The 25,779-nt window shown below is 38.5% G+C and overlaps 7 protein-coding genes across 7 annotated transcripts; 6 read left to right on the top strand and 1 right to left on the bottom strand.

The window, feature by feature from the left end:
• Window positions 1-638: 638 nt before the first annotated feature.
• Window positions 639-1,712, top strand: J3458_011756 (uncharacterized protein; the record flags this gene model as incomplete). The annotated part of the gene is made up of 2 exons (XM_066119981.1): window positions 639-678; window positions 742-1,712. The coding sequence occupies 2 exons, from the start codon at window positions 639-641 to the stop codon at window positions 1,710-1,712; spliced, it is 1,011 nt and encodes a 336-aa protein (XP_065975099.1).
• A 1,413-nt stretch (window positions 1,713-3,125) lies between these two features.
• SSU1_2 (Plasma membrane sulfite pump involved in sulfite metabolism) lies at window positions 3,126-3,458 on the bottom strand (the record flags this gene model as incomplete). The annotated part of the gene is made up of 1 exon (XM_066119982.1): window positions 3,126-3,458. The coding sequence occupies one exon, from the start codon at window positions 3,456-3,458 to the stop codon at window positions 3,126-3,128; it is 333 nt and encodes a 110-aa protein (XP_065975100.1).
• An 896-nt stretch (window positions 3,459-4,354) lies between these two features.
• On the top strand, window positions 4,355-6,970 carry J3458_011758 (uncharacterized protein; the record flags this gene model as incomplete). The annotated part of the gene is made up of 10 exons (XM_066119983.1): window positions 4,355-4,554; window positions 4,629-4,674; window positions 4,744-4,852; window positions 4,920-5,100; window positions 5,168-5,729; window positions 5,783-5,821; window positions 5,895-5,963; window positions 6,021-6,289; window positions 6,373-6,839; window positions 6,921-6,970. 10 exons carry the CDS (start codon window positions 4,355-4,357, stop codon window positions 6,968-6,970), a joined length of 1,992 nt encoding a protein of 663 aa, XP_065975101.1.
• Window positions 6,971-8,374: 1,404 nt separating this feature from the next.
• URA3_2 (orotidine 5'-phosphate decarboxylase) lies at window positions 8,375-9,289 on the top strand (the record flags this gene model as incomplete). Its single annotated transcript, XM_066119984.1, has 2 exons — window positions 8,375-8,531; window positions 8,619-9,289. The coding sequence occupies 2 exons, from the start codon at window positions 8,375-8,377 to the stop codon at window positions 9,287-9,289; spliced, it is 828 nt and encodes a 275-aa protein (XP_065975102.1).
• An 831-nt stretch (window positions 9,290-10,120) lies between these two features.
• On the top strand, window positions 10,121-11,731 carry J3458_011760 (uncharacterized protein; the record flags this gene model as incomplete). The annotated part of the gene is made up of 1 exon (XM_007813901.1): window positions 10,121-11,731. The coding sequence occupies one exon, from the start codon at window positions 10,121-10,123 to the stop codon at window positions 11,729-11,731; it is 1,611 nt and encodes a 536-aa protein (XP_007812092.1).
• A 1,875-nt stretch (window positions 11,732-13,606) lies between these two features.
• J3458_011761 (uncharacterized protein) lies at window positions 13,607-14,149 on the top strand (the record flags this gene model as incomplete). The annotated part of the gene is made up of 1 exon (XM_007813900.2): window positions 13,607-14,149. One exon carries the CDS (start codon window positions 13,607-13,609, stop codon window positions 14,147-14,149), a length of 543 nt encoding a protein of 180 aa, XP_007812091.2.
• A 1,282-nt stretch (window positions 14,150-15,431) lies between these two features.
• On the top strand, window positions 15,432-16,258 carry J3458_011762 (uncharacterized protein; the record flags this gene model as incomplete). The annotated part of the gene is made up of 2 exons (XM_066119985.1): window positions 15,432-15,469; window positions 15,559-16,258. 2 exons carry the CDS (start codon window positions 15,432-15,434, stop codon window positions 16,256-16,258), a joined length of 738 nt encoding a protein of 245 aa, XP_065975103.1.
• Window positions 16,259-25,779: the final 9,521 nt, after the last annotated feature.

A 25,779-nucleotide genomic window follows, 5' to 3' on the forward strand; every position in this document is an offset into this window, starting at 1 on the left:
AACCACTAGTCGGTACAACACAACCCACCCGATACACCAGCTCTAAACAACTACCACCTACGCTGGCTGTCCCCGTTCCAGCGCCCGCTATTCCATATTCCCGTGGCTGAATTGGCCCAATACCCGTACGTTCGCTGCGCCACGACGACAAAAACCAATGCCCCGGGAACACGCTGCTCCGGGCACGGATGAACCTAGCCTGTTCATCGCAGCCAATCCAGCCAAGCGCGGGTCAATACTGAATCCCGAGTCTAGAGCGTCGCGGGAGACGCACACAAGCAACGACCCAATAGTTACGTCCTGCTGGCCCGGCAAACACCACCCAAGGAAGCACAGCTATCATGGGGGGCAACCCGGAACACCAATTGCCGTAGCGGAAGCAAGCTTAGCGGTAGAAATGGGTGGCCAATCGAGAAATGAAGATTCGGAATTTACCAGAGTCTGCTGTGTTGCCTTTGCGCTGGGGCCGATGGATGAGTATCGCAAGACCGGGAGATATTTATGACTGTCCAAGTACTCCGACTTTTAGGCTGTGCGACTGCCGTGACAACCTTGCTTCTCTGCTCTTCTTGATCGCGACGAAACCTTCTGAAAGAAAGTGATTTGCGAGAGAGAGCGCACTGTCATTGAGACTCACCATGAGAGACACCGCACTCGTCGCTGGGCTCGCCGCACTGCGTAAGCTCCGTTTCTTCTCCTTTCCAGCCGGCCAATGGTACTGACTAAATAACGAAAAAGAAGCCGCTACGGCCTATGCCGCAACAACATCCTACTGTCCCGTCTCTGGCCAAATCTGTTTCCGATGGGGCGTCCCCGAAGCCGCTGCCTCTACTGGCTCCGGCAGCGTCTACATCCAGATCCGCGCGAAAGCGTCCTACCAGTGGGTTGGCCTGGGCATCGGCGACCACATGAATGGCGCGGACATGTTTGTCATGTATGCTGACGGCGCTGGCAACGTGACGCTCAGTACGAGACGGGGCCTGAACCATGTCATGCCCGTGTACAAGACCAATGCTGGCGTTGAGCTGCTTGCCGGGTCGGGCGAAATGAATGGCCAGATGGTTGCTAATGTAAAGTGTAGCAGTTGCTCCAAGTTGGCCCTGGGTTCGTCAAATGCGTGGCTGAGCGCGTGGAAGCATGGCCGCTCGTTGGCCTCGACGGACCTTGACGCCCAGATTGGCTACCATGACGGGAATGCCTTGTTTTCGGTGGACTTTTCCAAGGCGACTATCTTGTCGGACCAGAACCCATTTGCGGGCGGTGACGACAACGCCGGGGATTCTACATCTGGCTCTGGCTCAGGGTCAGCACCTGGCGGTGGTGTAGTTGTCGTCGTGCAAGACGACCCCATCCAGACGCTTATGTACGCCCACGGCATCGTCATGGCTGTCGTCTTCGTGCTCGGCTATCCCATCGGCGCGATATTGATGTCGCTCCTGGGCAGATGGGCTATCCATGCAGGCTGGCAGCTCGTCACATTCTTGGCCATGTGGGCAGGCTTTGGAGTTGGTTACACTCTCGCCCGTCGGACTGATCTGGTATGCTCCCTCCCCGACAGCCATTTTTCGAGTTTGTCCGCATACATTTGGGCTGACGCCGGCGTCACAGTTCTTCAAACAATGTCATTCGCAACTTGGCATCATTTTGGTCTGCCTCGTCAGTCTACAACCCCTCCTGGGTTACCTCCACCACCGACATTATCTCAGGAATAAGCAACGTGGCATCGTCAGCTACCTCCACATCTGGTACGGCCGCTCGCTCATCATTCTGGGAATGAATCAATGGCGGTCTTGGACTGCAGCTCGCTGGCCTCTCTGTTGATAACCACGCCTTTATTGTTGTGTATTGCGTCGTAGTTGCGGTGGTTGCCGCTGCGTATATTGCTTGTGTCCTGCTCAAGATGTGGCGGACGGGACGAAAAGCAGCGCCGGCGGGAAGCCCCAGGGATAGTAAAATGCATAGAGCGGTCTTTGCGACAACCCAACCTTAGGCAAGGTACTTATGATGCATCATTTATTGGAAATATGACGTCATTATAGACCCGTCATGATGAACTGTGTTGTGCGCAGCACGTACCCAAATTTTGTCGCGGTGTCGTAGAAAACTAGTACGAGATATGAAACCCTGATCCGTAACATGTGCATAATGAGTAGTGTTTATATTGCCTAACTTGATTTATCGTCTGTCGTTGTATTTTTATATAGAGACAAGTTGATCATATCGTCGAGTTCGAGTTGCTGCTATACAACACTAGATTGACCTTATTATGCGCCATAATCTACTGGGTACTCCGATGAACCCAGTACGGTATTGGTTTTATTGCGAAAAATTTCAATCTTTCAAGCCATGCAAAGAAAACGTACGTGCAAGATGCCGATTGCATTAGGTGAGCGTCGATGTTGCACTCGACATTATGCGGCAGCCCTTCATCGAGGGTCCGCAAAGGCTGAAATGATGTCGTTCTCAAGACGTGAATATCACCTTCCAAGACGCATCGCGATGCGCCTACAGTGTCTCACTCGCTATATCATAGTTGTCTGGTTTTGGTACAACCAGGCACACGGTGTTCAATTCATTGGGTCTTACCTGAGGTCGTGCTTGCACGAGCATTGTGATAGGACGATTAAAAAAAGTTAATATCTCATAATCTAAGAGAGTTTCTTCAGCGGCAGTTATTTTTTAGTCCTTTATCGAGATCAGGTGCGACGAGAATGTGGCCGTTCATGGAGCCGCGAATGAAGAACACCAGCAAGGACCAAAGCAAAGTCACAATGCACAGTGCAGCCTATAATAAGTTAATTCGTCATGTTTTCAAAGGGTGAGAAACAAGTAGTCCGAATGGAAAATAGTTAAGCAATAGTACCACTGGCTAGATACGTACTGTGCCCAAAATAGAGCTGAACCAGTTTGAAGCCATTTCGTTATCCAATGATAACGTCGCGCTGGTCCAGATACCCATTGGGAATCCCTACCGGCCAATTTTGAATGGAAATTTTTCGATACCTCACGATGCATAGCAATGCCAAGAAGAGCCAATGCTAGGCCATATGCCCACATTGCTAGACAGACCAGCCAACCAAGGACATACAAGACATGGCCAAATGAAGCTGCGAGGCCGAAGGCTGCTAGGGTCTTCGTCTCCGGGAGTAATTGAGCTGAAACCCTTTCCGCGCTGCAAGATGGCGAAAGCGTTCGCCTAGAGGTGTAGCGGCAATAACGGCCGAGATGATGGCTTCGCGAGGCGGCGGATTGTGCATTGTGAGGCGATGGAAGCATAATACACGGCAAGTCATTGATAAGGGGATTGTCGTTGTACCCCAAAGGATGTATGCCATTCCAGTGAAAGCTTGCGCTATTTTTGCGCCGGTGCCGAATGCCGCAATTGTTGGAGCGATTGGTCGCAACCAGACTGCTGTTGTGGAGGGCAGTTTGGGGTCGTGGACATGCATGCTTGCCATATTGTAATAGCTGGCTGAAAAGAAATATCAAAACCAACTTACATGACGAATGACACCAAATAGCGTACCAGGACGGATACAACAGCATCGATCCATCATAGCACCCACGCCAACATGGTATTAGGGGGTCAACTTCACCATGATGGTTCACCAGTATGAGAGCCGAGTACCCCTATGTTTGTACACACAAGTACAATCATTGTGATAATATTAGCGAGTCCCATGGGTATAGTGCCCAAAAATGGAGGCAAAGCCGGATGTTGCATCATTTAGTTGCCCACAATCCTCAGTATAGAAGGTATCGGGCAATCTTTGTGATGAGAAATAAAACAAATAGCAACAAATTCAGTGCGAAGGTGGAAAGCGATACCCGGTGTAATTTTTTGCTGTCTGGTGAACCATCTTTGAGCCCCCGCTTGTTAGTGATGGTTGGTGTCATGAGTCGCGGAAGAAGTTCGCTTACAATGGGATAAAATCCTTGAAAAAGCCGTGGATCAGCCCTTGACACTTGAAGTTGAGGTTGGGGTTGATTGTCTGCGTCTCTTTCTCTGGTTCCAAAGCTGAGGCCGGCTGTGCATCTTTGATCTAGTCTAGCCGTGGCAAAGGTTTCGTGATGGAGCTCTCGTGCGCCTGCGCCTCTGACATTGCGGCAAATCTATCCATTGGAACTTGAATAGACTGAATCGAAGATCGGAATGCATAATGAACGTTTTCGTAAAAAAAGACTATTTAATCAATGTTGACATCACATCGTAAGACCGATTCGGCGTTTGATTCAAAGTGGCCCAGATGTCAGGCCATCTTGACCGGAAGGCGTGGCCGACAAGCCGTGCCCGTTTGGGCGAGCAGGGCCCCACATATATGCGTCATTTGGCCAGTCAGGTGTTGATGGCCAAATGCCGCGGTGTTTGAACTCAGATCCTGACAAAGCCTCTATATCTGACGACTCATTCGACGAACTGAGACTTCTACAAACCACCATCGATATTGATCTGAGTTATTCGATTAGGATACCTCAGCCCTTCGCGATGCCAAAGTTGGGACAGCCGGAGCGGAAGTCAGGTCGCGGACCTGTCAAACTAGCATGTCTGGCTTGGTTCGTTTTCTCTTTGTAGACTCAGGTCGGACCCGGGGGCTTGTATCAGCCTTGTACTAACAAATACATGACAGTCGCGTATCGAGAATTCGCTGCGATGGGGACCAGCCGTGCCACGGGGTGCGTCAAAGCCTCATGGCTATTCCCCAGTGTCAGTTTGTTCAATATGCTAATTTACGAACGCTTTAGTGTCGAATTCGAAACCGGGAATGCTCGTACACGCCTAGTCGCCGAGGAGGCTCACGTAAGAAGAGAAATGTGGCTGCGAAACCAACTACCAATGAACAACCTGATCTCGGTAAGTGCTTTTCAAGACTTATCGCCCATCCCTACTCCGGGAGTTAATAACTAATCTCAAATTGCAGCTTTCCCTTCTCCTCCTCTGAGCGAGATTGATCACCTTACCTCACCTGGCGCGGGACTAAGACTGCTCTCATTTGATGAGATCAATCTGCCGAGTGGTGCCGGCAGTCTCGGAACCAGTGATTCTGGAGCTGAGGACTTCGTGCAACACGCTGTCAGAATATATGACAGTGAGCAGGCTATGTATGTGTACTATTGGTTACGTCTTGTCACCAACGCACCGGAAAGAACCTTGTTGACCCCTGAACAGATTGAATGCCTACTACATTTACCTACATCAGTACTTTCCAATCCTCCCGCCTCCCGTTAGGCCTGTTACCCCGGATAATCCGATACGGATCACGAGTCTTGAGGGATGCTTTTCCCTGACTTTGACCTCGCCACTGGCCCTGGCCATATCGGCCATGTTGGCTCTGATCCCCTTTCCGGACCAGGAACCCACACCCGTAATGTCAGCCGAGGAACCTCTAAGAAGATCAATAGCTCATAAACTGGCCCAAATGGCTTTGGAACGTGTGGAGTCAGACTCCGAACTTATTGACGACACCCCTGGCGGCCACCCAAGTCCAATCCCTTTCGAAGGTCAACCAATCCCTCGCTTTCCATTACATCCTCGAACTCCAGTGATGCTCGAAGGACTGCTTGCACTACTGCTGCTAAGCAACTACGAGCATACTCAAAGAGGAAATATGCTTAAAATGACCACAAGAGCTAGCCAGGCCTTAATCATGGCAAAAAATATGTCTCTCCATCAACTAAACAGCTATGAGGACGAATATTCTGAAGCCAAAAGGAGAGCCTGGTGGATGAGTGTATGTTTTATATCCAAGGATTCATTGTAGGTGTTTCCACTGACATAACACAGTACTTTCGAGCCCAACTGTGCTCCGTTGTTCGACAGAGCGTGAGTTTTGTCTCCGTTCCTCGATTGCTGCCGATTGTCCGTTTCCCGACTTGCTAAAATGACCGCTCACTAGGCATCCGTTATCATGGAGGATGATAGTCTTTACACCACCCCATATCCCACCATACAGGGTGATCCCGAGGTGAGCCTTGACTGCCACAAAGTCACGTCCTAGTAGGCACTAAATATAATCTCGCAGGTCTGGCCGTTGTATATCGAGTCTCTTCAGGTGTCTTTCGCGACTGTTCGGCTTGCAGCAGCCAGAGTACCGCCATGCGCAAAGCCTGACCCAGACTTGCTTCGTTCGAAGTCTGAGAAAATAGCAGCACTAGACGCTCGAGCCGTACAATTGATTGAACGTGCTAAGAGCGGCCTGCGATCCAAAGCGTCTCCTACCAACGGAGACCCAGCGAGCGAGCCGCTTGTTGCCAAAACGATGCGCAGTATTGCAGCCATTAGGAGTTCCAGGTATGATCGTCGGAAGGGAGGAAATAACCCAACTTCAATAGGCCACCGCGGCTTCAGCCCATGCTGACATAAACTTGTCTCAGTGCTAGAATTCGGCTGCATAGATATCACGCATTTTCGGATATACCTTTATTCAGCATGAACCATTGCGACTTGAGTTCTCCAGACTTCGTTCCTGACACGGACAATGTCATTCCACGAACCAACCCGCCAGAATCATCGCCTCTTACATTTGATGAGGCCGCGGAAGTCTGCGTAGAATCGGCGCTGGAAGTGTCTCGGCAACTGAAGAAGCTACCATACCCCGACAAGAGCCTTGCTGCTGTTCCAGCTCGAATGACCCCGACCATCTTATGTTGTGCAATGCATGCCAGCTACGTAATGATGATGCAGTTCTATCGACTATATCTGAGGCATCAACAAGAGGCTGGCGATATGATGACGACGAGCTACGAGCGCCGGGTGGACGAACTCCGCCACGCTCTGCAGGACGTTATAGCAACTTTGGACGGGTTTGCAAATGTGCTCGAAGCTATTCGTGGAATGAAGGGTAAGCACACCTACGATGCCTGCGAAATGGTGGCGAGAGCTCTCAAATCTGCCGTCGCTGTGAGCTAACATACTATTGCAGTTGATGTAGAAGCCGTTTTCACGGTTGCATTCTCCGACATGATGACCTAATCCATCTCACAATCGCAATACGTTCGAACTTGTCTTTATATTCAATAAGCACATCTGCGCGTAACTGAACCTGACGCTGTTGTCTCGGGGATACGGACTTTGTCTTGCTGGGCTACTTGTCTTACTGGGAATATCTCCAATTCAATATTCAGGGCTGCTAATTATGATCGATGTTTCTTGGTGCATAGAATCCTGAGGCTTCTGAGGGCGAGCTACTTGCAATAGACGACCTGGCTCTTATACGATTCCCTCTTTTTGGATCTCGCCTAATTGTGCTTAAATCAGCCAATGAATTCCGAATGGGAAATTCATTCATCATGCTAAGAATACAAACTCACACTCGCTACAAGGAGTTTGTGAGCTTTATTGGCATCGCGAGACATATCATCTGCACTGAGGAGAAAAGGATCCCGTGAAGAAAGTGAACGCGGTTATTAAAGATAAAGAGATGATAAGGAGGGCAATATCGATTCGATTCTCTGTTAACGAGCCACAAACTGGCAAAGACGGGGAAAGACAACAGGGAATGTGTTTCAGATTATTCACACAATTACGCGTATGTCATCGAGAGGCCTCGGAAGAAAATAGATGGAACTGACCGTGTTATTCCAGACGCAGTTGCCGGGCGCATTATAAGAGATCAATGTCCGACTCAATAATAGCTTTTTTGTGACTTGAATACCTGTCGCCCATGGCAGTGTATGGCGTCACAAATCTCATTCTGTGCGTTCGTCTTTCCCGGGCTTAGGATATTTCGAATGGCGTTAGTGTGGACCCAGACGAGCGATTCAAGTGATGCGATTCACAGCTTGCAAGGCAGCGGATGAGATGGGACAGACTCCTCTTTGAATTTTCCAGGCAATAGACCTTGGAGGACCGTCGTGAAACAAGGAAATTAAGTTCCACGAGTTGCGTCGGTGGGAGTTTTGGTTGAAGTGGTTGCGCAAGTCGAATAAACATTTTTAGATTCTTGGCAAACAGGCAATCTGCCCATCGAGCGCGGTAATAGTGTAAATATGTTTTGAAAAGCTACCTTACACAATAGGCTTAAATGGAAGCAAAGAGGAGCAAGAAGGGCGTTCGAAATATATCCAGATGGCGAATGCTGCAAATTTTCACAATAGAATGATTTGTAGTATTCACTGCCTGACTACTTAAGTAGGTAGATTCTGGATTTACTAGACGCTAGTTGTCCACAAAAAAGTGGCACAAGGCCGTCGCACTCAAAAATTTGCCAAATCAGGGACCCAACCAAAATAAGTTATTTGCCTCACTGTACCCTTCCTTGCCAAGTTTGCAATTTCCACTGAATATACTCTCTCTTTCGGACTCGATTTCAGTTTTAGCAATTACATCAAAACAGACGCACGCATCCCGAGCCAGCAACTTGAAACGACACACAGAATGGCATCGCAGTCAAGCAAATCGTACGCCCAAAGAGGCCAGGCGCATCAGCACCCCGTTGCGCGGAAGTTGTTCGAAATCGCCGAGTCCAAGAAATCCAACTTGGTCGTCTCCGCTGATCTCGAGGACACGGAAAGCTTGCTCAAATGCGCAGATGGTTCGTTCGGGATGAGACAGACTTGATTCAGCTGCAGGAAAAAAAGAAAAGAAAAAGAGCTGGGCAGCTGATGCGAGCGACGCGCAGATTTAGGTCCGTACATCGCCGTGTTCAAGACGCACATCGATGTTGTGAGAGACTTTGGTGACGCCACGATTCAAGGTCTAAAGACGCTGGCAAAGAAGCACAACTTTATGATATTCGAAGACCGCAAGCTCGTCGACATTGGCAGCACGGTGCAGAAGCAGTATCACAACGGGGCTCTCCGCATTTCCGAGTGGGCAGACATTGTGAACCTCAGCATCCTGAGCGGCGACGGCATCGTCGATGCTCTCACGCAAACCATCACAGACCCCGGCTTCCCGTTCCGCGGCGAGCGCGGCTTCCTGCTGCTCGCCGAGATGACGTCCAAGGGAAGCCTGGCGACGGGCTTGTACACAAGCCGGTGCGTTGACCTGGCGCGCAGCCACCCCGGATCCACGTTTGGATTCGTGGCCACCCGTGCCCTGACGACGGTGCAGCCCCAGGATGGTGGGCGCTACGAGGACTTTGTCGTCTTCACCACGGGGATTAATCTGGAGAGTCGTGGGGATAAGCTCGGCCAGCAGTACCAAACTCCCGCAGAGGCAGTCGGCCGGGGCGCCGACTTTATTATTGCTGGGCGTGGCATCTATGCAGCGGGAGATGCAGTGGCCGCAGCCAAGAGGTACAGGGACGAGGGCTGGAACGCGTATCTGCAGCGAGTTGGCGGCTGCTGATGATGCCCCGTTTGAAATGAAGTGCGCTTTTGACTAGAAGGAAACAAGAGCAATACACGATTCTCGCTCTACCAGTTGACATCTTTAGTCCGATAGCCGCCTCTTGACTCACGACGATGATTGCCCGCTTCAGTGATGTCGACGATGCGTAGACACTAAGCATCTTGAAATGCCGATACTCATCAATTTGTCATTCTGTGATAAATTCAAGCAATCATGCACGCCACGGCGGATCACATCCAATCTCGTGTTATTCGGCCCAATGGCAGAGCTGATTGGTCTCGCAGTAAGCTTCTGGTAGATGGTTCATCGAATATTATCCTGACGGGCATGGCCAATTTCCAGCTCCGCAGGGTTTGCCATAATTGTCCCACGGTGACGGATTGTGTGTGGCGGCCTGAAGTCTACCTTGAAGTTTGGTGAGTACAACAATGAGCAACATGAACATGGCTCGGCCTGCACAGCATGCAGTTGCAGGGTGAGTGCCAATATTGAAGGGATCAATTGCCACATGTGCAGGCATTTGAAGATTTGACCAGACGCGTGGGGTAAATCTTTTGCCCCTCTGCCCTCTGCCCCTCCACCCCTCCACCCCTCCACACCTCAACTCCCAGCAATGACGACAAACCCGACATCGCTTGCCGACCCGATTTCGACCCCGATCCATCGGATCCACTGCCGCTGGCTGAGATGGATTGTCCAGGTCCGTGATGAATCTCATCTTCAACCACATCACAAAGGCCAATTCACATCGCCCCCTCCATCTATTTGTACGAATGTATTCGTGTACTCGACCAAATCAAACTCATCTAGCAAACCTCAAGCGTCACAATGTCTCCTCCTGGTATCTTGCTCGTTACCATGACCCCCAAGCCGGGTCTCTCACTGAATCAATTCCACGAGTGGTACAATAATGAACACGGTCCGACTCGTCTGCGGCTTCCCAAAATATTTCCCAATGGTCTTCGCTATAAGGCCACTTCTGATGATCAGCCTGCCTTCATGGCAGTATACGATGTCACGGCAATGAACCACCTTGAAACGGAAACTTACACTACCCTGAGAGAAAACCGCTCTAGCCGCGAAGCAAACACTATTAGCCAGGTTGATGTCAAGCGTTACTTTTATCATCTGCTCTACACCAAGCAGTCGCCTCTCTTCACACCCATTGAGACTCTGACAGACGAGGAGGCCGAGGGCATAGTTACCGTGGCCGTGGATATCACTGTGTCCGAGGCCGACGGAGCAGGAGACCAGTATCAGAAGTGGTTTGTCCAAGAGCATGCCGAGTTGATTTCGAAAGTACCCGGCTGGCTGCGATCGCGGCTGTTCAAGACGTCGAGTCTAGAAGATCCTGGAAAGGTAGTATGTTTCTGTTTACACGACTACACAAAGCAGAACGGCTTGGGAGGCGCGGAACACAAAGCTTCTATGGATACGCAGTGGCGCACAGAGGTGTTCAGCAAATGTGTTGTCTCAAAAGGACGGCAAACGTGGTCTCTGTTCTATGTATTTGGACCTGCCCCTAGGGACCTTGCCTCATTATCGGAACTCCCTGCGTCTGCAGCCTTTACGTCCACTGACGGAAAAACAACAACCATGCCTGGTTCCGATGCGGTCATATCGTCATACGTCACAACCAAGGACTACCTGAACATTCCCTACCTCCTCGAAGGCAACTCCTCACCTACCGCTCCCACCGTCGCATTCTCAAACTCCCTCCTCACGTCCCTCCACATGTGGGACTCTTTTGTTGCTATTCTCAAAAAGAACCGGCCAGATCTTCGTATTCTCCGCTACGATACCCGCGGACGACACGCCATCCCGCAACCGCCCGTTCCTGCAACACTCAACATGATCACGGACGACTTCAAATTCATTCTAGATTCTCTCCGAATTCCCAAGTTGCACGCCCTTATCGGTGTGTCCCTGGGCGGCGCAACTACGCTTAATTTTTCCATCAAGTACCCCACTCGCCTGGGCAAGTTCATCGCCTGCGACTTCAACGCTACATCCAGCCCGACCAACACGCAAGCATGGAAGGATCGCGTGGCCATTGCACAAGGCGACGCCGGGCAGGGTATCAAGAAACTTGCCGTTCAAACCGTGGAGCGTTGGTTTCACCCTACTACCATGGACAAGAAGAATCCCGCGCAGGAAATGATAGATATGTTGGTAGAAAACGATGTTGAAGGGTTCGCGAACAGCTGCACGGCACTGTGGGACTACGATATGAAGCCGGACATGAAGAGCTGCAGTGTGCCTGGATTGTTCGTGGTGGGGGAAACTGATGCAAAAGGTGCAGTTGTCAAGGCCATGGAGGGATTCAGGGGGCTGTTGGGTCAAGGCGACGCCGAGTTGAGGATTGTGCCTTCAACGGGGCATCTCCCCATGTTTGAGGATCCGGATGCATTCTACGATGCGGTGAAAGATTACATATGAGTTGTGTGCAGGAAGTTTCGCTTCGGAATGGAAAGGATTCGCTGCGATTCAGAGTCTCAAGATGGATGTTTTCTTTTCTTTTGTAAAGACTAGACGTAGTACCTAGACGAAATGGTATATTCGTTCTTGCTAGAAAGTATCACTTAAACTTGCCAGATCATCGTCATTTCCCGTTTACACTGTGAAATATCCCTGTCCAAGAAACATGTGGTAAGTGTGACAGACGGGCTCTGGCCAAGTGGGATAGCAGTCACCCGTGTCGGCGCGAAGACATGCCCGCCTGCAAGTCGCGCAGGTAGCCTGCTCCGTGGGAGTGGCAAGACCGAGGCCGGCAAGGGCAAGGAATGAGACGGTTGCAAAGAACTTCATCGTGGGAAAAGGTGTTGGATATTTAGTGGTTGCAAAATAATAGCGGTGATGAGAGGCATTCGGCCGGTTGGCGAGCGAGCCCTTTCGAGCTGGGGTAGCGACGGCCCTTTGCGTAACAGAGAATCTGTTACAACATGGAACGATTCAAAGACAGTAACGAGAAGAAAACGGTCGCCCAGAAGACACTTAGGCACTGAGAAAGACGTGCCGTTTGTTGTCTTTGGGTATCCGATCGTGGAGCCGCGGAAGTATGCGGTGACGGGAAATGTATGGATACTTTTACACCTAAGCAGGTAGATACCGTGTCCATAACAGTCGTCTACAAGGTACCAGGTACCACGATAGCCTCTACTGTTGCTAAGGAAAAAAAAGCAAGTCCATCGGCATGTCTCGTGATTGAGCATACCCCGTCACAGCAATCCACACACGGCGAGGATGAAGGCTTTTTCTTCTTGCCCTATGGCCCACCCTAGCTTTCCGCGGCCGACGTGGGCCATTGCCACAGCTGTATATCCAGGACTATTCGCATTATCTGGAGAGCAAGTCTTCCGACTTGATTTGTTTTTCACAAACACAGCCTTCTGGCTACAAGGTCCAAGTGTCCAAGTTCTTGTTTGCCTGTAGATGGCATGAGACCAATATGTAACAAAACTCTGAAGTCTTCGTGGTCATATCTGGCCCAATTGGGAAGGAGCTGCCCTTTCCAAGTTGCGAGTTTGGTCATTGTTTTGGGATCATCCAATAATACGAGACCAGAGGATCAGGCAGGTAGGACCTAGTCAGATTGGGGATGCCTAGCAGCTGCGAATCGGTCAGGGTCGAATGTTAAGCCCCATTGTAGGGTAAGGCAAGTACGAGACGATTCACATTGTGTATGCCGAAGTCGGTTTCTTTGTTGACCACAAAACTCCACTAGACGTGTCATGGACACGACGTACGGTGTCGCGGGGAAAATCTGATAATCTCTTGTCGCACGCCCATCAGCCATGGCCAACACGCTTCACGCTTCACTTTGGTAGTCGCGCCGTCTCCCATTCATGCACGGCAATCGGGCTGGGTAACCTATCTGGTCTGGGTATCGGAAACCTCGTGTGCCCTACCCGACGAGGACTTCAAGCTCCAGCCACCGTGTGGCTTCCTGTCTAGATCGGTCTTCATCTGACTCCACCACGGCCACCTTGGGTCACGGTTGGCGGAGCGTTTTCAACGACCATCGGTGGGTGAGCCGTGTTGGAGTGGCGTGGCACTTCCGAGCCTTTGCTTCTGTGGTCGCCGATCATGATGGCGTCTCGGCGACTGATGGTGTTGAACCTTGACGTCTTGCCCGTCTCAGGACGTACCCAAGCGGCCACTGAACATGTTTGAAAGCCGCCATATATATAAACACCAAGAAAATGGTGCCCAGCTGACCTGCATTGGCAAAACACTTCTGCACTCCCAACTGTCGCGGGATTTTGTTTCCAACATTACACCACAGAAAGCGCATCATCATACAGTACAGCAAAAATGGATCAGATGATCGCGGTTCACGATATTCATGAGCCAAATACTGGAACTTGGCAATATGTCGTCGCAGACCCGTCTACGATGAGCGCGGCTATCATCGATTCCGTGTTGGACTTTGACCCTGCCTCCGCCACCATCAGTACGAAAAGCGCAGATGCTTTGCTCGCTTTAATCAAGGACAAGGGCTACAAAGTAGACCTGATCCTGGAGACGCACGCCCATGCAGATCACCTCACTGGCGCAGCCTACTTGCAGGACCAGCTTGAAAAAAGTCAAGGCTCTCGACCCGAAATAGGCATCGGCAAGCGCATAGCCGAGGTGCAAAAGCGGTTTGGGGATAGGTATGGCGTGAACAAGGCCGAATATGAAAATGCCTTTGACAGGCTATTTGAGGACGATGACGAGTTTAAGATTGGCAACCTGAATGCAACTGTGCTGTACCTACCCGGCCACACGCCGGATCACGTTGGATACAAGATTCAAGGCAAGTCGCAACTCGGTGTCAAGGTAGTCCCGACTGCTAAGTCATACATGAAAAGATAACATCTTTTGTGGCGACTCCCTTTTCAACGCCGACGTCGGTTCTGCACGCTGCGACTTTCCCGGCGGCGATGCGACGCAGCTGTATAACTCTGTCCAGAAACTGCTCAGTCACGGGTCGCATGTCAAGATATGGACTGGACATGACTACCCGCCCGAGGCCAGGGCCGGTCGTGCCATCTCGGCCATGACGGTCAGTCAGCAGCGGGAACAGAACAAACACCTCAAAGACGGGACCTCGCAGGAGGAGTTTGTGACTTGGAGGAGTAAGAGAGACGCGACCTTGAAAGAGCCGCGCTTGATGCACTATGCGTTGCAGATTAATATCCGGGCAGGACGACTACCGAAGCCGACGACAGCGGGCGATCGATTGGTTCATGTACCCCTGAAAAGTCAATTCTAGTTGAACAATGCAAGACCTCGCTGATGATTGTCATGTATCACTGTTTGCTGCTGGTTTTAGCACCGCTTTTTTTGGGGCGTGTAAGCGACGGGACAAATTCCACTCCATGGCACTTACCATGGCCATGATGTCCATCTCGGCCCTGTAGACAGGAATGTAACTGGTCCTGGTGACGTCTGGACTCGCTAGGACTCAATTCCGTAATAGTATGTATCCGAGTATGGCTGCGGTTCATGAGAGCATTGAAGCTTGATGTCACACGAGACGGGGGTGTACAAGATGCATGTAGAGCGGCCTCTGGCCATGCCATTTAACGAGTAATTAATAGCGCAACGACGAGAGTATCGCCACGTAAACGTATCTTGACCAATCGTGTTGCACGGTCAAAGAATCTGTGCCGCGGTCCGGACCAGTCAGTAGCGCTACTGTATTTACAAAAAAAAAAAAAAAACCAAAAAAAAAAAAAAACCGCAAATCAAGGGTTCGATAACAAATGAGGTAAATGAGTAGAGGCCGTTTCCACGATGATCTGGTCCCCGCTCACAGTTTCCCGGGTACTTTGGCGCTGGCAAACATGAACCGTGACGTGGTGGAGAGGTGGCGTGATTATAACATTAGATACTTAATGCCGGTATAGTATGAGGACTTGAATATGCCCACCGAGAGTGACATATTCTGACGTGTGTTTATTGCAAATAGTCTGCTTGGCTTTATGCGGCGGCGTAGCTTTCTGGTAGAGTACTTGTAGTTTTCATCTCGCCTTTCAAGATGATGCCAGGATATTGTACTATCATGTAGTGACACACGAGAAAAGACGTTGCGGATACTTGTTAGTTTTTGCAGCTTCCCACAGGCTGGAATTCTGCTTTGGGACGAAATTGGATGGACGGCGAGAGGATAGAATTGTCTCGTGTAAAGAGGTGAGAAGTTTGCAGCCGTCCCGAGGCGGATTAGTAGCCATCACCACTGCTGTAACTTACTTCCATTGAAAACACACGCTCGGTAAGAGATTTGTATTTACTACACAATCCAAAGGCCGGTTCTCGGTTCATTCCGCTACCGTGGGACCCTTGGGGACAGTTCTCTTCCTGCTGGTGCCCGAGACGCTGGCGGCACCGCTGGATAGCCACGAAGCTACAGACAAGCCAGTGGTCAAAGACGGCATCCTGCAACTGCTTCTGTTTGGTGTTGTTGCCGAGTTGGAGACGGTAGATGGCAGGCTCAAGCATGCAATCGAGGAGGTGGCGCTGCGAATCTTCAAGAGGGTAGCCAGGCGGAGGACCATCGCAAACGTTCAACACTTCCCCAACACCCTCTCTCTAGACTCGGGGCAGCCGGGTATGCCATGCAGGACTGAGGGATCTGGATCGGATCGCTCAGCACGGCCATTCGCCGTAACCACCCGGTCTGCCAGCCGTGTTCCATCTCCTGCGCCAGGCACAAACACGGAAGCCAAGGTGGCCGTGCTTGTGCCGTCCGTTGAGCCTCGAATCAACGGGCTCTCTGTAACCGAATGCCAACAACAGCAGGCTGAAGCCGCCATGTCCACATGCCAAGACTCTGGCATGCTGCTGCCTGCATATGGAAGTTTTGAGAAGGGGAGTGATGCGGAAAAGCTTGTCAAGATCTTGATGCACGTTCTCGGGGCCGGCCTACATGATTCCGCAGAATTGCATGAAGGGATTGGCTCGGCAGTGAATTCTGCATGACTGGGAAGCTGATCTCAAGTCCATTAGAGCCGCTAAAAATCGCTTCGAAAGGATTCAGATCAGTTCAACGGGCTGCGCGAGGAGTATGCTCTGGGGGTCTAGGGGAACTTGCCAAGAGAGCACGCTTGGCAACATTTGCCAGACTCTGCAATGCTTTGCCACTCTGCAAAAGTCATCTGCAGGGAATGGACGCAGCCGACGGTGCGTACAACTGGATCTTTCGGACGGATCATTCATGAAGTGGTACGGTGCCGGATCCGAACTCTCACCATGTCGGCTGCTGTGGGTAAAGGGACATGTAGGCACGGGCAAGACAATGCTCATGATTGGCATCGTCCGCGAGCTGTCCCTTCAGCCGGCTATCCTAGCACCCAGTCTCTCGTACTTCTTCTGCACAGACACAGTCTTGAATAGTGCTACAGCCGTCCTGCGATCTTTGATTACCTCTCGCGGCTATCTTCGCAGTGGAAGGGCTTGACGAGTGCCAGGAAGGGCGAGGTGATTTTGTTGAACTTATTCAGCTTCCCTGACACTGTGCAATAAGTGAAATGGATTGTCAACAGTCATTCGGTGCTCGAGTTCAAGGCTCCGAGCACGACATGTTTCTCGGTTGAGCTTGACGCTCAAAAGCTGGATGCTCCTGTTGACGAGTATATTAGCCACAAGCTCTCCAAGCTTGGGAGCAGAGAAGGGTATACCGACATTATCATGGCCATACTTTCGGGCCTACTTCGTGAACGAGCCGAGAACCGTTTTCTTCCGGTGGCTCTGGTCTTTAAAATGCTCGACTCGGAGCATGGGTGGAACGCCGCGAGTATCCTTAAAGAGACGACTCCTGGGTTGCCAAAGCTGTATGAGCAACTGATGAAGCTAGAGATGGGAACAGATGACCAGTGTTGCAAGCGTCCTGATTGCCGCACCTCTGCCCGCTCTCGCTCTCCGAAATTGGTGTTATAGCTGGTGTCGAACCTGGGATTGACCTCCTGACAATCATGGAGGAGTTTAGCTCGTTTTTGATAGAGTGTAAAAACGGGTACCCGTGGGCACCCGTGGGTATTTAAGTTTTTCTTGGGTTATTCGTGGGCTACTTATTTTATTATATAGGTAATTTAGGTATATTATAAGTAACCTAAGAAAAAGATAAGTACCTTATAAATATCTATAAAATGTATAATAATATAATATAATAATATAAATTAATTTTCTTAAATTAATTATAATAATTAATTATAATAATTAATATTAACTCTTTAATATTTAATTATATTTATAATAAGTTTTAAGTTTAAAGTATTATCTTTTAATATTTAATATAACTTTAATCATTAGATTTTAAAGAGTTAATTAAAGAGCTAATAAAATTAATTATTACTTTCTTTTCTTTTTTCTCTTTTCTCTCTTTTCTCTCTTTCTTTTATTCTTAATATTTCTTATACTTAATTATTATCTTTTTATTTTCTTTTATACGTATAAGTTTAAGTATTTTTTCTCTTTTAATATTATTTAATTTTTCTTTATATTTTTATTTTTTATTTATTAATAAACGTTTTATATAAGCTTTATTTTTAAATTCTTTATCTTATTATAAACTATTATAATTACTTATAAAATAATTAATATAAGTAATTATTATAAATAAATATAATTATATAAACCTTTTATATAATCTTATAAAAAGATAATATTTTACTTTTAAAAGATATTTAATATATTATATAAAGTATAAAAGTTCTTAAATATAATTATAATACGCTTTATATATTAACTTAAAATATTTATAATTAAGTATAATAAGTAAATAAGTAATTAAATATATATATAGTTTATATATTAATTAATATTTAAATTAATATTATTTTAATTAACTCTTATAAGACTTAAATTACATTAAGATTTTAACGAGAAATAAAAATACTTATATTATTAATAATCTCTTTTATTAAGCGCTAAAATAATACCCTTAAAATAATAAGTAAAATATCTCTTTAATAGCGTTAAATTTTTTAAAGTATTATAATTAATTTAAAGTTAAAGTTATAATAATTATTTATAATAATTATATATACTTATTATTAAATTTAAAGTAATATAGTCTTTTAATTAAAATGACTTAATTAAATAGCCTTTTACCTATTATTTTCTTAGATTAATTACGTGTAATTATTATATTTTTACTTAAAATACTTTATAATATTATTATTAAAAATAATTAATAAAAATAACTAATAAAAACACTTATTAAAGCGGTTATAAGCGGGAAAAATTAATAATAAAGGGTAATAAAGTAAAAAAAAAAGGGTAATAGGGAAATTTTAATAGCTAATAAAAGTTATATTAAAAATAAGGCTTATAGGTATATAATTTTAATAGCTAATAAAAGTTATATTAAAAGTAAGGTTTTTAGGTATATAATTTACTTTACTCTTATATTTACCTTATTATTAGATTTTATATATTTTAACTTTTTATATATTATTTTATTACTTTTAATATATCTTTTTATATTATTTTTATTATAAAATATAAATTTTATTAATTATTTTTAATAATTATACTTATAATTATATAAATTCTTTTTTTTAAGGTTTTATTTTAATATAATATTATATTAATTTAATATTATAGCTGTAATTAATTCTAGTATTTTTTATAATAATATATATGCAATTATATTAATTATTTTTACTTATTAAATTAACCTTTTAATTTAAATAATAAAAAGTATAAAGTTAAGTTTAAGCTTTTATAAAACGTATATATAAAGTAAGTAAAAGAACGTTAATTATAATTAACCTTTATTAAACGTAAATAAGAAAATAAGCGAAATATTATACTTATTAAGTAATATTATAAATTAAAAAAATTATATAATATTATAAAGTATAAGAAAGTATTAAAAGTAATACGTAATACTTTTAAAGAAAAAGTTAAGTAATACGTTTAAGTAAAATAATAAGTATTATTTAATTATAATAATTATTTATATTAATTAATCTAATATAAAGAAGTAATTACATTTAAATTAAAGTTATAATATAATACTTATTAAATTAATATAAAATAAAGATAATAAGAATTTAAATTAAAAGAATATTAATAATAATATTATAAATTATATAAATATAATAAGAAATTCTAATAAAGGTATTTTAAAAGTAAATATTTAAGAGATAAAAATAAGCTTTTAAGATATTTAAATTAAAAAAATTAAGGTAAGTTTTATTTATATTATTTTATTTATATTAATTTATTAATATTAATTTAAAATAATAATTATATTATATTTAAGCTTATATATAATATAACTATTAAGATATTAAAGATAATTTAATTTAAAATTTAATAATTTTATATATACTCGCTTAATTATAAGAGAGAGATTATTATTTTAAAGTATATTTAATTTAATATCACGTAAGTTTCCTTTATATTAAATACTATAATAAATATTTAATATTATTAGTTTTATACGCCTCTTATAACTTAATACTTTAAAGATATTTAATCTAGTAAAGTTACTAGTTTATTACCCGCTTATATTATAAAAAAATATTATATAAGTTAAGTTAATAGTATTAAGTGTAATAAAATATTTACTTTTAGTAATTAATTATTATAATTATTTTTATTAATTATTTTTAGGTAATATTATAAAATCTATTAAAAGTTCTTAATTAAATAATACGTATAGGTTAGCTACTTATATTATTTATATTAATAATTAAGTAAAATTAATATAATCTATAATATTTATAGCTAAGGTTATATATATAACCTTAATATAACTTAACTCTTTACGTTTTTAAAGTAAAAGAACCTATTTAATTTAGCTTATTTTTAATTTATTATATTTAATAATTAAATTATTAAAGTAATTAAAAGCCTTAAGTAACTCTTAAAAGAATTAAAAAATATAAAGTATTAAATACTTAAGAAATAAAATAAGAAAGTTATTTTAAATATTAATTTAAAGCTAAAGGTAAAAAATTCTTAATAATATTATAAAATAAAAATATTAAAGATAATAAATAAATTATAAGTATATTTTTATTAATTAATTTTAATAATTAATTATTAGCTTAGCTTTCTAATAGTATAAACTTAATAACTCTTAGCTTATATTATCTTATAAGGTTATAGCTTATAAGTAATACGAAATATTATACGTAATATAAATAACCCTTTTCTCTTTTTAAGCTACTTATTATTAGAGTATTAACAAAAAAACTACACTACATGTAGTTTTTTAGTATAGTTTATAGTGTAGTATAGTTTTTATAGTTTTAGTGTAGTTTAACTACACTATAACTATATTTATAGTGTAATGTGTAATTATAAAGGGAAATTTTAATTATACATATAACGTTAATTATAAGACTTATAAGGTTATAATTAATATCTTTAAATAGAGCTAATTTAGCTCTCTATAATGCACTAGTTTTTATATATATAGCTTATAGATTAAGTGAGTTATAATAGCTTAAATCTTAGCTTAAAATTAAGATTTACTTTTTTAAAATAAGAGATTTAAAGCTTAATAACTTACTTATTAATAACGCTATAAAGCAAATTTTATAAGATTTAAAATCAAGTGATTTTTAGCTTTATTTTAATATATAATATGCTTATATAAGCTTTTTTTTAGTAAAACTTTTTTTATAATAAAATTTAAAAATAAAAAAGTTAAGTAAGAAATATAAAATCTATTATAATATAGGAAATAATATATATAAAAAGAAAGTATAAAATATTATTTTATATGAAAAATTTCAAGGTATTTAAATATATTATTTATAACTTTAATATATTTCTTATAACTTAAATATTTAATATTTTATACTTAAGTTATAGAGTAATATTATAAATATTATTATTTTATAAGATATTTATATATAAATAATAGAAGTTTTTAATTTTATTATACTTAATATATTTTACTTATAATAATAATATAAAAATAATATTAATTTACTTAATATAATTCCCTTATAATTCCCTTTTATTTTATTTTTATTAGTTTTTTAATCCCTGTTTTTAGCTTATTTAAGCTAGCTAATCCCTGCTTACTAATATTAATATTAGTAAGTAAATTTAGCTCTATTTTAGCTTATTAATTATATTAGCTAATAATAGCTTATAAATTAATTAATACTACATATTACACTAATTTTTAAAATATAATGTAGTATAATAAAACTACACTATACTATACTATACTAAAATTCACTAAAAACTACAAAACTACACTACTTTTAATGCTCTGCTTATTATTAAAGATTTAACTTAATTATATAAGTAATAATTATTATATTATATAATTCTAGTATATTATAAATTATATATATTATTATTATAGGAAACTTTATTATAGAATTAATTAAGTATATAATTCTTTTAATAATATATTAAAATAAACTTAATTATAATACTAGTCTTTTAATATACCTTTTTAAGAAGATTTATTATAAGTTTTATTAAAAAGAGAAATATTAATATTTATTTATTAAATAAATATATAAGGTAAACTTATATATAATATTTTACTTACCTTTTAAGCGCTTTTAATAGGTTCTATAATTTAATATTAACTTAAATTTTATTATATAATAATATATTTTAATCTTTTACTTTATAATTAAACTTATTTTAAATAATTAAAAGAATAAGAAATATAATATATAATACTTACTTATACGTTACTTCAGTTAATTAATATTTATATAAGTAAGATTATTATTTTATATTTAATAAATAAGAACTTAAAAGTAAAAAGAGATAAAAAATAAAAACGCGTAGTCTTATAATAAGAAAATTTTACATGAAATTATCTATTAATTACCTTATTATAAGTTACGTGCTTATTCTTATTTAATAGAAATTTTATATATTATTTTTACTTATTACCTTTTTATTAAAGCTTTAAGATTAAATCTTTTTTATTATTTCTTTTTATTATAAATTTTAATTTTAATAATAATATTTAAAAGCATTTATTCTTCTCTTCTTTATTTATTAATAATTCGCCTATTAAATATTAATTTAAAGAGAATTATAAATATTAATTATCTTTTATATAATATAAGAGACTTTACTTAATAATTAAACTTTATAACTTAATAATTAATAATTAAATTCTATTAATAATAAATAATTACTTATTTAATAACTTTATTATTAAGCTTAGCTATAAGAAGAATATTTTAATTCTCTTACTAGTTTTATATATAAAAGTCCTTTATATAAGGCGCGTAATAGTTAAATAGTATATTAATAATTATATATAATTATTATTATATTATACTTACTTATTTATTTACTTCTTAAACTAATAATAATATATTTATTATATTAAAATATCTTATTAAAGTTAGGTTTTATAAAATTAACCGCTTATTAAACCCTTTTAAAGATATAAGATAAGAATTTAAAGTAAGTAGTATATTATTTATATATATTAATTTTATTAATTAATTTATAGATTAAAATATTAAAATAATACTAGTAAATATAAAAGAAGTTATTAGTTTTTATTACTTAAATACACTTAGCTATAAATATTATTATAGACTTTACTTTTAGTAATATTCTTAAATTTCTTTACCTAAGTATTATAATTCTTAATACTTTATTAATAATAAAATACATTTATAATTATATTATATTAATATAATAATCTCTTTTATAATATATTATAAAAGAATTATAAATATTATTAATAATTAATAATTAAACTAAAAATATTTAAACTTAAATAATACTTAATATATTATATTACTTTATTAATATAAAGTAAAATCTTTAAATAATTACTTTTAATTTAATTAATATATTTAAGAATATATTTAAAGAAAGGTAAAATTAAAAGATTATTTATTACCTTTAATAGAATAATTTATAATTATATTACCTATTAAAGAAAGTTAAATTTATTACTAATAATAATAGCTTTTACCTTAAGTTAAAGCGCCTTTATACAGACCTCTAAATGTATTGTATTTTTTGTATTTTTTACTATACTATATTATATTATATTGTATTATAATATAATATAATACAATATATAAATGAAATACCTATAAATGTATAATCAGAATATTTAATAATAAATTTTAAAAAATATATAATAATAATAGACTTTTTTCTCATTATAATAATATAAAAATTATACTTAAAAGTCTACGTATTAATAAAATATTTCACTTTAAAAATAAAATAAATATAAAATATTATATGACTTTTTATATAGAATAAATTAAAGAATAAGGTTTTCTTTAAGCTTTATAAAGATATTATATTATATAAATTAAGTAAATATTTTTTAAATAATTTTTCTTACTTATATTATATATAAAAAACTAAAAAATACATAATATATATTAATTATTTTAAAAATATTATTAAATAATAAATAAAAATATATATATAATATAAGATAATTTTATAATAATATATCCTTAATAATATATATTTTTTTTATTTTTCCTTTATTTATTACTAATTTAAATTATTTATTATATTTTATATTTTAAATATTTTTATTAATAAAATATGAATTATATATAAATTATATATTATAAAATTCTTTAGCTTTTTTTATATTTATTCATATATTTTATAATTATAAAATATTTATATATACTTATATATATTATAATATATATATATATATATATATATTAAAAATAAATTCTATGACTTTTATTATACTATATATTTAATCTATTATAACTCTATAAAAAAAACGAATTTTATTATAAAATTAATATTATTTAAAAGCTTATAATCTCGGCTATTTAAAAATAATATTTTTATTTATTTTTAATTAATAATTATAGAGATATTATATATGGTATTTAGTAGTATAAAGAAAGTAGAGTATTTAAGTTACCTCGCGTAACCTTACTTTAGTAAAAACGCTATATTATATAAACTAGAATATCTCTACTAATAATAGACTAAAATAAATAAAAATAGAATTAATTAATAGCTCTTAAAAAGCTTTATCTTTATATACTAGGTGTATCTTTATAAGCCTAATATTATGAAAGTTATATTAACTTAAAGTTTAAAAATATAAATACTTCTTATAGTATATATATGTATGTTTCAGGTAAAGAAACGCCTTAACGTAATATAATAGAAAGCCCTTTATACATTATAATTACACTAGTATATTCTACTATTTTATAATAGTTGTATTTTATCTTGCAAATTTTTCACCGGTTTTTATACGAATATACACGTTTTAAGGGTAAGTTAAGCATTAAAAAAATGCCTGAAATTTAAGGTTTTTATAATATCTTTCATTATATTTAAACTCTATATATTAACTGTATTATCCCTCTTTAAAGTTTAAAATTCTCTTTTTTTATACTAACACTTTAACACTTATAACTTAACTAATATCTTACTTTTAATAAAACTTTTTCTTTCACTAAATAACCCTATTTTTAGGGTATATAATAACTATTTCTTTTACCTTAAAACCCTATCTTACTTATTATTAAAAATGGCTGAAAGTCCCTTTAATTTTAAACCCGATTTATCTACAAATAATAACTCTATTATAAGTCTTTTAACGCTAAATGAATATTAAAATGACCCTAAAATAATAAGAGCTATTAATTTAGTTTAAAATCATATATCTTTTAATATAATCTCTTTAATTTTTGATTATTAGAGATTAATTTTAATAAAGAAAGATTAATTTATTGTTTTTACACTTAATAAAACTATTTATTTACTTTTTATAGTAAAGTAAAGCGTTTTTAGTCTTCTAATAATGTTATATACTATAAAAAAAAACATCCTTCTATTATAACCTTAAAAAACGAAGAAAATTCTAAATTAACGTGTAAGTTATTATCTTTAAACTATTCTTTTAATATATTAATATAATATTATAATACTTTAAAGATATTAATTATTAATTTATTAATATATAGTGCCTATTATTACGGAATTACCTTTATTATTCGAAATATTAGCTTAATCTAGTATATCTAGCAGTAAAAGAGGCAATAAAAGACCTAGAAATAATACTATTATTAGTGAATTTTCTAAGAATACTACTCTTATGCTAGCTATTAAGTTTATGCTTTAAAATAACCTATCTTTTACTATTATTACTAGTAAAAGCTTTAAAAAGCTGATAAGCTATTATAATAAGTAAGTTTATAATATTATATTATATATTTAATAATATAATATTATATATTTAATAATATAATATTATATATTTAATAATATAATATTATATATTTAATAATATAATATTATATATTTAATAATATAATATTATATATTTAATAATATAATATTATATGTTTAATAATATTAACTTATTTTAGTTAAGATACGAGCTTTTTTCACTATTAAAATATACTTTCTTATATAGATATTTTATATTTAAAAATAAAGAAGAATATAATTAATATAATTTAAAATTAAGTTAATAAATTAGGTTATATATCTATTTAACTTAATATTTAGACTTCTATTAATTCTAAATCTTATTTAAG

Source organism: Metarhizium acridum (assembly GCF_019434415.1).
Source record: "Metarhizium acridum strain ARSEF 324 chromosome Unknown scaffold_234, whole genome shotgun sequence".
In the NCBI taxonomy this organism is placed as follows: domain Eukaryota; kingdom Fungi; phylum Ascomycota; class Sordariomycetes; order Hypocreales; family Clavicipitaceae; genus Metarhizium; species Metarhizium acridum.